Source organism: Apodemus sylvaticus, chromosome 6 (assembly GCF_947179515.1).
Source record: "Apodemus sylvaticus chromosome 6, mApoSyl1.1, whole genome shotgun sequence".
Lineage (NCBI taxonomy): Eukaryota > Metazoa > Chordata > Mammalia > Rodentia > Muridae > Apodemus > Apodemus sylvaticus.
In genome coordinates, this window is record NC_067477.1 from 23336869 (window position 1) to 23349049 (window position 12181).

The 12181-nt window shown below is 46.1% G+C and overlaps 1 protein-coding gene across 8 annotated transcripts in view; it reads left to right on the top strand.

Moving 5' to 3' along the window:
* Foxn3 (forkhead box N3) overlaps nucleotides 1-11876 on the top strand; it is a 368618-nt gene extending 356742 nt beyond the window's left edge. For all 8 annotated transcript variants that reach the window (XM_052185268.1, XM_052185266.1, XM_052185264.1 and 5 more), the window contains one exon: nucleotides 5227-11876. In XM_052185268.1, coding sequence (XP_052041228.1) covers nucleotides 5227-5761 — 535 coding nt within the window. In that variant the 3' untranslated portion in view covers nucleotides 5762-11876. The remainder of the gene's footprint in view (nucleotides 1-5226) is intronic.
* The last annotated feature ends 305 nt before the right edge of the window (nucleotides 11877-12181 follow it).

Genomic DNA, 12181 nt, shown 5'->3' on the forward strand with positions numbered 1-12181 from the left:
GATGTGTTTAACCTTTGATCAATACCAAACTTTTTGAATGTTTTCACTTTACTTCTCCCAAACGCTGAGCTAATTTGCCCAAATTCTTGTCCTCCGTTTTGCTTTTGTCTGTTTTTGAGCTCACCATAACTGTAATTCGGTCTCTGATTGCTTACATCTCTACTAACCGTTTCTTCCTAAACACCAGGCCTCCCTTTTGAGATCATGTTCATGTTTCCCAAGTAACATTCCTAAGAAGTCCGTTAGTCAGGGTCTGTAGTTACAGCCTTGAGCTCGGGTCTGGTCCTGCTGTGAAGATCTAAGCTGACGAGTGTTTTTTCTTTCATCTTGAGAATGTCATACACTCCCATTTGCCACATTTCCTATGGTCAGCTGATGCATCTCCATTCCCAGTGGTGTGTCCTTTCTACCACTTCTAGATCTCTTTGTTGCCCAGTTCTTGAGTCTTAAGACGGCCAGTAATAATCCTTCCTCATTCTTCCAAGGAGCTGTGACTGAGGGCTGTCGTGCTGTGCTTAGCTGATCTTCGTGGTTTGAGTTAATAGGTTAGGTTAGGTTAGGTCAGTTATTGGTTGAGTTCTTTGGGTTTCTTGTGACCTTAATTGTTTGTTTCTTGGCTTAGCCTTTTTGATTTGATAGTGACAGTATGGATTTCATTGTTTATCCTGATAGCATTTATTGGCTTTTTGAATCTGTAAATGGGTACCTTTCTTCTGATCTAGAAAATCCTCAGCCATTAATTCAGGTGTTAAATCTTCCTGTGCTTTCTTACCCCACTAAAAGTCCAGCCCAATTTATGTAAATTTTTTTGTGTTCTGGTTTTGGCTTTTGGTTTATTTTTCTTTTGTCTCTTTGTTTTGGTTTGTTTTGGTTTGTTTTTTGAGACATAGTCTCATAAAGCAAATGTTGACCTTGAGTTCCCTCCCTATTTAGGTAAGGATGACCTTGAGTTCTAATCTTTCTGTATCTACCCAGGAGCTAGGAATTTAGGCAGGTATTTCAAATAGGTGTTTTGGGGCCTAGAGCTCATTCATGGTTTGGACTGACTGACTGTCTGTCTGTCTGTCTGTCTGTCTAGAAGCCCCAGGGATCCTCCCATGTCCACTGCCCCACACGGGGATTATATATAGACTCCACAGCACCCATGTCGGGTTTCCCCGCTCAGCCCCTCCTCCAGCATTCTCAGCTCTTAACCATACTCAGCTACCAGGTATAGAGTTTATCTTTCAGTCCTTAAAAGAGGGTCTTGTGGTATATAGCCCAGGCTGGCCCAGAGCTTACTAGCCTTCTGCCCCAGTCTCCTGAGCACCAGGGTTACAGGACTGGCTTACCTCCGTTGGCTCTTGTGTTGTTTATTTTAAACACTGACCTCCTGCCCAGGATCCAGTTGTCTCAGCATGTGCAGTCTTTGTAGTTCTGGTTCTCTAGTTGTTTCTCTGTTCCCTCTCCAGCTTATAATAGTGTATTTCCCTTGTGCTTAATGGCTTCTAAAATGACGAACCTAGGTTCTGTGCATGCTAATTAGTCAGAATTCTCCATGGTTGGATTTGAAGTGCATTCTTCCTGAGGAGATTTGCTTTTCAAACTTCTGGAAGCCTGGAGGGACAATGTCCATTTTAACTCCCTTGGATCGACCATAAAATCCACAAAGCTGACAAAATCAGTTTTCCATCGCTGCTTCTCTTTTCTCCTCCATCAGGCTGGGCTCTCGCCCCAGTCCTGGGGTGGCATTTGTTCCAGGGAACGCCTGGCTTCCTGATTGGTCCCATTGTTCACCCGAGTTTTCAAACTCCCCATCTGTATGTAGAAGTGGATGCGTGTGTGTTTTTGTGTCCACTAACACTTGCCCTTGTTTTGTTTGTATTACTGTGAACATGTGTGATGATGTGGGTGCGTGAGTACGGTGCCCATTCAGAGGACACTAGGATGCCCAGAGTCACACTCAGACTGTCAGGGTTACACAGCAGGCATGGGTTTGCCTGCCCTCCCCTTATTATCTAGTGAACTCAGGATGCCTTTAAAATCTGTAGCTGCACAGGATCTAACACCTTCTGTATCGTAATCAGAGAAGCCTTCGCTACCCGTGCCTCCCTTGCCACCTGGCCGGAAGCGCAAGCCTCTAGCTTGGCCTGTCTTTCTTGAGGTCGCCTTTGTAGAACAGCATTGCACTGCCTCAGGTCTTCTGCTTCCGCCATCCTTATGTTAATTCTGTCTGCTTTTCATATTTGGCAAGGGGTCAGCCAATGCCTTGGGAAGGCTACTCTCCAAAAGACAGCCAGTAGGTTCCATGGATAACCCACGGGCCAGTAGGTTCCAGGTAACCTGTGCCATTTAAATAGGACGGAGCAAATAATTAACTGTGGGGAAACACAGTAATTAGCATACCCTGCGCCTCAGCTGCTTAGTTACAAATGTGGATCATTTTTGGCTTGAGCTACTGTGAGGTCTCACTGCCTTTATTTCCCATGTAGTCGACAAGAGAATGAACAACAGGTTTGCGATTCAGAGCACGTGGCTTCATTGGGCCTGTGGTTTGAACTCCTAGGGGTGGTAAAATGAGGTGGCTTTCATTTAAGCTAATCTGTGATCACTGTGAAGATCATGACTTATAAATTCAGCCGACACAGAGAAACTGCAGGCGTTCCCACTGTATCGCATGTTAAGTCGAATGGTTTGGGGTTTTTGGTTTTGAGGAGACTATAGTTAGAAATTTACCTTCTAACATATTCAGAATGGCCGGTTTCTTCTAAGCATTTGGTGTCCTGTAATGACAACCCCTGCAGCAGGAGCCACTGGACGCCAGCTTGGTGCAGCTGACCTACACCATCTCGAGTCACATGACGCCAAGTTATTGATTATTGGAGGAGCTTGTCATTTCCTGCAGAGTTTGGTGTGTCATTTGTAGATTATAAACCTGTGTTGAAATCTCAGAGAAAGTTAATTTCATTAAGAATGAGATTCGGCCATATTCCAGGTCTCACACTCTAAAGGTGCACCAGTGTGCCTGTCTTCAGCCAGAAAGTCCTGGCTGTGTTTGTGTTGGTTCTGTCTGCACAGCGCACAAATTTTTGCTTATCCGTAGAAGGCTGAGCTGGGTGGTGTTCCAAGCTATGTGTGGAATCCAGTCGAAGGAAGACTCTGGGTACTCCCTTCCATAGCACAGAATCCAGGACCATGGGAAACCCCTCTTCTGCCCCTCCCCCCTTATCTATATGGGTTCTCCAGAAGAGGTATCTACTTAAAGCAGGAAGTTTTCAGACATTTCTCCATCCACGCTCAATGCTTTCATGGGAGGGAGGGAGGGAGGGAGGGAGGGAGGGAGGGAGGGGAAGACTCAGATCTCCCTGCCCCTCAGCCAGACCCACCAGGCCCTGTTAGGCCCTGCTTCCCGCCCCAGCTCCTGGGTTTCTCACTCCTGGTGTTTGTTCAGCTACGGGCCACGCTCTGCTGACCTGCACTACTGAGGCTGTCCTCAAGTCTCGGTTATTATAAAACATATGCATTTGGAGCTAGGAGACACTCAGTAAGCCTGGCAACCCAAGATCGATCCCCGTGACCCATACAAGGAACAGGAGAGAAGGACTCCAAAAAGTTGCCCTCTGACCTCCACATTGTGCTCCCACACAGACAATGAATTTTTTAAAATAAGGGTTCATAAGGAAATTGATTTGTTAAAATCCATCATGGCCCAGTTCACTTGTCTAAATGTATTTGGGTTCCCTAAGAAACTGTTTCATACTTTAGTAGAAGTTAGTTTTCTATTTCATAGTATCTATGGTCAACACAGAAAGATCAGGAAAAGCACAGGTGGAACATAGGTTTTTATCTGCTTTTGATAACTATTGAGAGCTAGCTATACAGTTAATCACGTTTATCTGTATACCTATAATACTCCCCAATAACCTGCACCAGCCATGTTTATGCACCCAGTACACAGCAAAGAAAGGAAAACTACAGGATGAGGGTGTGGCAGACAGGCTCTGAGGCTCAGGCCTGCACGCTGACATAAGCCCACCATAGGCTCTGGGTTCCTATCCTAGGACCTCACTGTCTTTATGCTGAATCTCCTCATCCTTCTGACAGAGGAGAAGGAAACTGTTCAGGCTGTGTGCAGTGGCCTTGGGAACTCTCAGGGACCTCATGGTGGGAAAGGAGAGTTAGGAAAGACATTGAGCAGCCACAGAGAAAGACCTCCGAGCCAGCCTGGCCCTCGGCACCTTCGCCATTTTGCATCATCATTTTTTTGCCAGAATGTTCCCTGCCCCCCCCCCCAGGTCCTTCTCCCTTTGGCTTTAAGGAACCCTTGCCTCCTGTGCTCATCCGCCCCTCTGACTTCACCTATCCCGAGCATCAGGAAGGCAACGAAAGGAGCACAGTCACTCTCCCTACCGCAGGAGGAGGCAGGGTGGCCAGTGGCCTCCCAGACATAAAGATACACAGCACAAAGAGCGATGCAGGGCATGAGGGGCGCTGGGAAAGCGGACGGCGCGTTCCAGCAGGGACCCATGTCATAGGGAATCCAGAGAGAGCCGGTCCAGGAGGTGGAGCTGAGGGCTTACAGCTCAGGTTCATTGCCAGCTCTGTCCTGCTCCGTGCCTTTAGTAGGTCACTTCTTAGCACTAACTTCTGATCCTTGTAAAGTAAGGAGTTGGACAGGGTCATGGGCTCAGTACGACATCTGTTTGTGGGGAGCTCAAGAAGCAGTAACTTGCCGGCCTCACTTCCATGATTCAGCCTTGACATCTGTTTTCTTCGCTGCTCTGCTGGGTCCTCTCTGAAAGGATACCCCGCCCTCACTGCTCAGCGATTGGCAGATTGAATGGGTGACTGTCATCGGAAGGCAGGCTCTTTGCCGCCTGTTGTATTTAGCCTTCTGATAAACGCAGCCATTTCAGAAGAGAATATGTCATTGTCCTTGTGGTGCCCAGCCAGCATCCACTGACAGTGTCTTACTCCACAGGGCTGGGGCTGATGTGTGAACGATTCTTCTGCCTGTCACCTCAAAAGTATTGTTTTAACAACTCAGACGCACCTGTTTGGTGAACGTGTCACTGGGAGTGGGGAGGGAAAACCAGGAAAGATAAGACTGAGGAGTGGGACCCCATCTGCGAAGCTCATACACCTGTCACCCATATCTTGGAATTGCTAGCAGTCTTTGCAGGATCCCAGTATGCCCCACGTCTTCACCAGAGAAGATGTAATTTGTTGTTCCCTCTCCGTCTGCAGGAATAGCATCACCAGTTGCCGGATGCGGACTGAGAGCGAGCCGCCATGTGGCTCCCCAGTGGTCAGTGGCGATCCCAAGGAGGACCACAACTACAGTAGTGCCAAGTCCTCCAATGCCAGGAGCACCTCTCCTACCAGCGACTCCTCCTCCTCGGCCGACGACCATTATGAGTTTGCCACGAAGGGGAGCCAGGAGGGCAGCGAGGGAAGCTTCCAGAGCCATGAGAGCCACAGCGAGACGGAGGAGGATGAGAGGAGAGCCGGCCAGAAGGAGGGCACGGATGCCCTGGGGGACAGCGGGTACGCGTCCCAGCACAAGAAGCGCCAGCACTTCGCCAAGGCCCGGAAGGTCCCCAGCGACACGCTGCCCCTCAAAAAGAGACGCACAGAGAAGCCGCCGGAGAGCGACGATGAGGAGATGAAGGAGGCGGCCGGCTCGCTCCTGCACTTGGCAGGGATCCGGTCCTGTTTGAACAACATCACCAATCGGACGGCCAAGGGGCAGAAAGAACAAAAGGAAACCGCAAAAAATTGAAACAAGTCTCTGATTTGTTTTGAACTTACGGCCATTTGGTTTCAGCATGTCAGGAGATTTCTAATGATTTGTGGCAATATCAGCAATTTTTTTTCTTTTTCTTTTTTCCTTTTGTTGGTTTGGTTTTCTTTTCTTTCCTTTTTTTTTTTTTTAATTTACCCCCCACTCCTTTGGTTTTTGGACCCTTAAGAATTTTCTGTTTAAAGGAGATTGAAGCCATAGAAACTCATATCGACACTCAGCCGTTTTACAAAAGCTTTTCTTTATCTGAATACAAAAACCGAAAGAAAAAAAAAAAGCCAAAATTAACCATTGCTTCCTGCAGCCTGTCAGAACCCTGTGGCTAAGCCACAGGGGTGTCCATGTTAATGCCACAGGAGCATCAAGCACCACCTAGGCCGCACGCACAGAGTCCCCACGGCTCAGCCCAACCCTGAGATTTAAGAAGTCAATGGTGTCTGGAGTGAGACTGGGAAGCAGAGGCTGAAGAGCCCATGTCCCCTAGGAACAGATTATCCCCTAGGGGTAACCCCGTGCTCTGGCCCTGGCATCCCACCACACCAGAAATGCCCGCAGCATTGCTGTGTGGCAAGCCCAGGGTCTGACTGCCAGTCCTCTGCATTTCTCAACCTTGAGCCTGGTAACATCTCCCAAGTTGCATACCAGACTGTTCTGGGTGTATTAGGTGTCAGTGACTGAGGAGGGAAAACAGGGATCCTTAGAGCCATTGATAACCACTGAATTCTGCTCTATGTTAAATTAGGAAAACGTTCCAAAAGCCATACGCCTGAAGGTTGGTCCTATGTGTGTGTGTGTGCGCACACACACACACTCACACACACACACACACACACGACTTAAAGGTGATGCAGAAAACAGGCTGTGCCCTCTTAACTGCCCAAGAAATGGCAGTAGCTGTTAAGGAAAAATGGTACAGATTTTTTCCTCCTAAATAATCTGATCCAAGTTGGGGGGGGGGGGTGCTACAGAAACTGCCATTAGTATTATGGTGTCTTTTTATGAGGTTAAAGGCACGTGGATGGACTCAAAAACGCAAAAACGTGACAAACAATTAAACTCCTGCACTGTCCTCAAAAAGGGTTTGCAATTAATATCAGTACTCATTTTTGCAACAAAGAAAAAAAAGAAAAGATCTGTGATTTTTCACGTTCAGCCAGTGTAGCCAGCAGAAATTTCTGATCCACAAACGCATGGATTTCTTTGAAGACAAAAAAAAAGAAAAAGAAAAAAAATCCACAAAAACAAACTTTTTTTTATTCAAAATAACAAAGTTCTTGTAAGGTAAATAATGTATTTAGCATGAAGCATGAATTATTTTCATATAAATATAGAAAATAGAGAGAAGACTATGCCTCTAATTTTTAAGCCCTTAAGCTTAGAGGCCCTTTGTTCTTTTTCTTTCTTTTTTTCCTTTTCTTTTTTTTCTTTTTTTTTTTTTTTGTTATTATTTTGTTTCTTTTTTGTTTTTGTTTGTTGTTTTTGTTTTGAAGCAGGTGTTTAAGGTTTAACCTTCTTCAGGGACAAATTCTGACTGTTGGGGAACTTACTCTGCAATATAAATTATCTTCATGCTCTGGTAGGGGCTTGGCCGGTTGAGCTCTCTACTGCCTTGTCTGCACTCAGCCCCGACCCCCTCTGATTCTCTACTGAAGAGTGTGTCCTTCCCTATGTCTGTATGTGTTTAACATGACGCAATAATCCGAGGGCAAACTTAGTGTGTACGATAGAATCAGGAGAGTTATGGGACGCTTACTTGAGGAAAGTCCTTACCGTGATCTGGTTCTAGGAAAAAGTCAATGGATATAATTATGCAAATTCGCCAGAGGAAGGGGAAACATGCTAATGGGCCTTACTGGGTGAGGGTAAGAGATGGGTACATGGGTAGGAGGAAGTTCATGATGGAGGGGTGGGATGGGGCAGCCCCGCCCGCGCGGCCTGCTGTGCCTTCGCAGTGAGGAGGGGGCTGGCCATCCCTGCCACTTCAGCACAGTAGCCACCTTGGGACTAAGACCACCTGGATAGTGAGAGCTGGAGAGCTGAACACCACATCACACAGGCCAGAAACTCCAGTTACCTTTGCCAAACAAACAAACAAACAAAAAAATCAAAAAAAAAAGTTTTTCCTTGAGATCTAAAGAGAAAACCCTAAAACAATGTGGCCTCTGGTCCAAATGGACAGAACTTTTAAAAATAAAAACACAACCGTGGCTCAGGGTCAGATGTTTGGAAGAGAGAGGAAACTAAAGTGACCTTGAGCTCTTGAAACAGGGCAGTAGTGGGCCTTTAATGCCATGTCCATCTGTCTGTCAGTACCAGGTACCATGGCGGCCGCAGCCGTCTGAAAGGACAGGAGTCTGGAAGGTTATCTGGTGCATTTCCCCCTACCTAGCCTGAGGGCGGCTCCCACTTCATGGCTGGCCAGATTTCCTCCCACATGGCCCACAGGCGGGGCTCTCAGCATGGGGGTTCAGGGTTAGAGGAGAGCACGCATGTGTTCTGCACAAACCCCTGACACCCTACAAGCCATCCACAGCTCTGGAACCCTGAGCCACGCTTTGGTTTCCGCTGTCACCTTACAAGTCCAGAAGACCCCACCCCCACCCCCAAGATGTTCAAACTCAGACCTGAAGGTAAAGGTAGCACTGGCGCCATTTCTGGCAGGGGACTTCTTCCGATGAGAACCCCACTCGGGCTGTCTGCCCTCGTTTCATTTTTTTCTGAAGGGGCAGAGGCCTCTTTCAGAGGTAACAAGATGCAGTGTGTGTGTGATTTACTTTTCCGATCTCGCTGAGATCTGAAAAACTCTCTTATACAAGTGTGTTCTGAACCCCAGAACCACTCCGTTTGCATAAATACCTCATTGGGCAGCTTTCTAAGTGTTATTTTCCTGAGCCTCCCTCGGCACCTTTGTTGGAATTTTCTGGAAGACTTGTTGGGGAAACTTTAGTAAGGGTACTTTTTTCTATTTTCCTTCTGTTTTGGGCGGCATACACATTTATGCGGCACCAAAACAATGGCTCAATTGTGTTTAACTCTGTATTTTGACTGTTGAGGCGAAAACTAAGTCATCCTTGTGTTTGTGGCTGTCCGTGTCCTTAACAAGCCAAGGGGCAGGAGACACCCTCTCTTTCCCCCTCCCCCAAGAGCAGTAGAGAATTTAAGCACAAGCCTATTTGTGAAAGAATATTTTGCTTAAGTGTAATTCCTTTAGTGCTGGACTTCCTTCCCAAATGTCAGGTGTTCTTCTAGCTTTCAAACTAGCCTGTGTATCCATTAGTCTGACAGATCGCCTGAGCAATCGTTAAAGGGATGTGGTGTTTTGTTGTTTTTTTTTTTTTCCTTGCATTTCTCCTGTGGGGAGAAGTGTCTGTTCATGTTTCATTCCCAGTATCTCACGGACTCACATGGGGTGGGGGTGGGGGGTGGGGAACTATAGCAATATTTACAGATGCTTTGGGAACACATCAGCACCGTTACATATAACAACTACTGGCTATTGGCCCTCAGACACATTTAAAGAGAAGAGAGAGACTCACTCGCTTTCTTTTCTCAGGTGATACTCATATCAGCATTTTTATCCTGCTCCTCACAGTCTTTCCTCCTTCTCTAGTACTTTTTGGAAAGGGTCTGCACCGTACGTAGGTTTTCGTTCTAATATATCGCCAAGCACCTACTTCCCCGGCATCTCCAGTCAGTATGTTTGTCAAGAGTTCTTCTAGTAAAGCTGGCTCTCTGAAAGTAAAGCTAAACCAAACCCACACTGGGATTGTGGTGAAAGGAAACCGTGGTCAGGGTGCCTGGGGCAGATCTCCATCTTGGGGCTGAGTGTTAGGAGGAGGAATGGGTTGGTGGCCTCTCCCAAGAGCAGGTTTTTCCTGTAGAGTCATTAGCATGTCTAGTACCTCCTATTCTTAGCAGTTCCTGCCACGGAGCTTTCTTGAAGGACTATTGCATTCTGCGCAGCCCAAGCAAGAGATGGGGTGGTTTTGGTGCCTAGAGTCCCAACAGCAGGCCCATGTGCAATGTCCCAAGCCACCAATTGGGATTTTATTGATGCCACTCCAACCTCTGGACTCTCCCTTAGGGGTGGGAGTGGGGCTCGGACATGATGCTAGAGCCAGAGTTAGGGACAAGTGATCGGAATGGAACATTTTCCCATCTATGGGATTAGACTAAATTCAGTGTGATTTCTCTTTCCCCTTTCAAACCTTATTCAGGATGGGACTCATTTCTTTCTGGTGGATCACAGCTGCCCAGATGTGTAGACTGAATTCTTTGTTCTATAGAGAAGTCCTTTTCTTTCATCTTCAGCAGGGTTTTTATTTTATTTTTTTGCCACCAAAAGAAAACATTGGAGCATTCATCCCCTCTTGATCGTGACTTTCCAGTGTTGACAGTTCAGTTATTTGTGTTGTAGGTCCCAGCCCACCAGTACTATATCAAACACTGTTAGGCACATGATGCAGCACTGTGATCTAATTTAAATAATACTTTTTTATTATTTATACTACTATATATAATATACATCAACACTTTTGCTATATAACCTAAGTGATAAACCCTTTTTTTTTTTTTTTGGTTACCTGTCAGACTTTAGACTTTGGTTTCTATTGCAGTTAACACAGTTACAGAATTGTAATGGTGTCTTGTTTTTTTTTTTTGTTTGTTTGTTTGTTGTTTGCTTTGTTTCCTTTTTTTCCTTTGTAACGGAATGTGTAAATCAAAGTATATACATTGTGTGGTGTTCCTGTTTCTTGGGATGTCATGAGGAGTTACACACAGCATTCAGTGTTCTGTATAGACCTGCCCACCTTTGTGAATTCATCTGTTAACTCCTCCTCCTCCTCCTCCTCCTCCTCTGAGAGCGCGCCAGCCATGGTGGCTAACTCCCAGCGTCCTCTCTCCTGCTGGCTATTCTTGAATTAAGCACAGACTCTTCCACTCGGTTGCTTTGTCATGAATAATGGGTGTGACTTGGTACTCTTCTACCCTTCAGCAAACAAGTGCTAGCCTCACTGACCAAAAATTAAGGAAGGAAAACACCATTTTTAAAACGATCCACCTTTTCATGGCCGAGACGGATGTTAGTCTACGGTGCTGCCTCGTGCTGTCGAGCCTCTGGAATGAGACCGCTGTGCAATGACCATTTCTGACTTGCTGTGGGATGCTCACAAGTACCCTTCCTGTCTCGTTAGTATTGGAATCAAGACTTTATTTGGAATCTATACAGCAGTGTTCCTCCACTGTGTTTCATTTGCAAAAGTAGAGAACATGCCTTCTCCACCCTTTTGCAAATAATTGATGCTCCATATTGGATTCTCAAAAGACTTCGATATGGTGATCCTGTCAAACCTAGAAATTGTATTATCTTTCCATACCTGACTTCCCCGTTTCTCCTGTTTTAGAGGAAACAGCACACTTTCGGTTACGGACACAGTCTCCATTTCTAGAGTATGTGTTGAAGCCATTCAAGGAGATAGCAGGCTCAGCCAGACTCACCCGTGGTTCTCCCCGCCTGTCCTGCCATGGTGACCATGGGGAGAGAAAAACAATCTGTTGTGTGTCTGGGAAACAGCTACATAAGACTTTTTTTTTTTTAACAACTCTGTAACACTTCTGAGTTTTGTTCTAATTTTACAGAAAACAAGACCACAATGATAAAGCAGAAGACCACGAGGTTTGTGGCTGAATCTTAGGGTCACCTGACCTTTCCTGGCCAACAGGCCTACATGGCCAAATTAATTTACAAGAGTAATAATTTCTTCAGAAGCCAATTTTTTTTCTGTATTTCTGTACAAAACTGCCAATTATCATGAACAGAAGGGGAGAACCATAAAGGAGAAAGAAAATGATGTTCTGTGGTGTTTGCATTAGCCTAAAGCAGCTGTGTGGAGATGACTCCATCAGCCGGGCTCCGGGGACTTGGTGTTGCTTGGGAGGGGTCCATACAGCATTTTGCGTTCTTCATGTGTAATCATATTGCCAAAGACAAACTACTTCATCATTTATTGTAAATAACACTTCCCCAGACCTACCATAAAGTTTCTGTGATGTATTGTCTTCCAGTTGCAATAAAATTACTGAGTTGCATCAATTGAAGATAAGTATTGTGTGTTGTGTGAACAATTATCTCTATGTGGAGGTACACACTGAGCCAGAGAGAGAGAGAGAATATGTGTGTGGGGTGTGTGTGTGTGTGGATGTAGTTTCTACTAACCTGCTTTAAGTTCCAGGCATGGGCCGGGTACTGTGCTACCAGCCATCGCCCTGGTTCCCTTGGACCCACAGATGAAGGACACATGCACACTGTCTTAGACTTTCTATTCCTGCACAAACATCATGACCAAGAAGCAAGTTGGGGAGGGAAGGGTTTATTCAGCTTACACTTCCACATTGCTG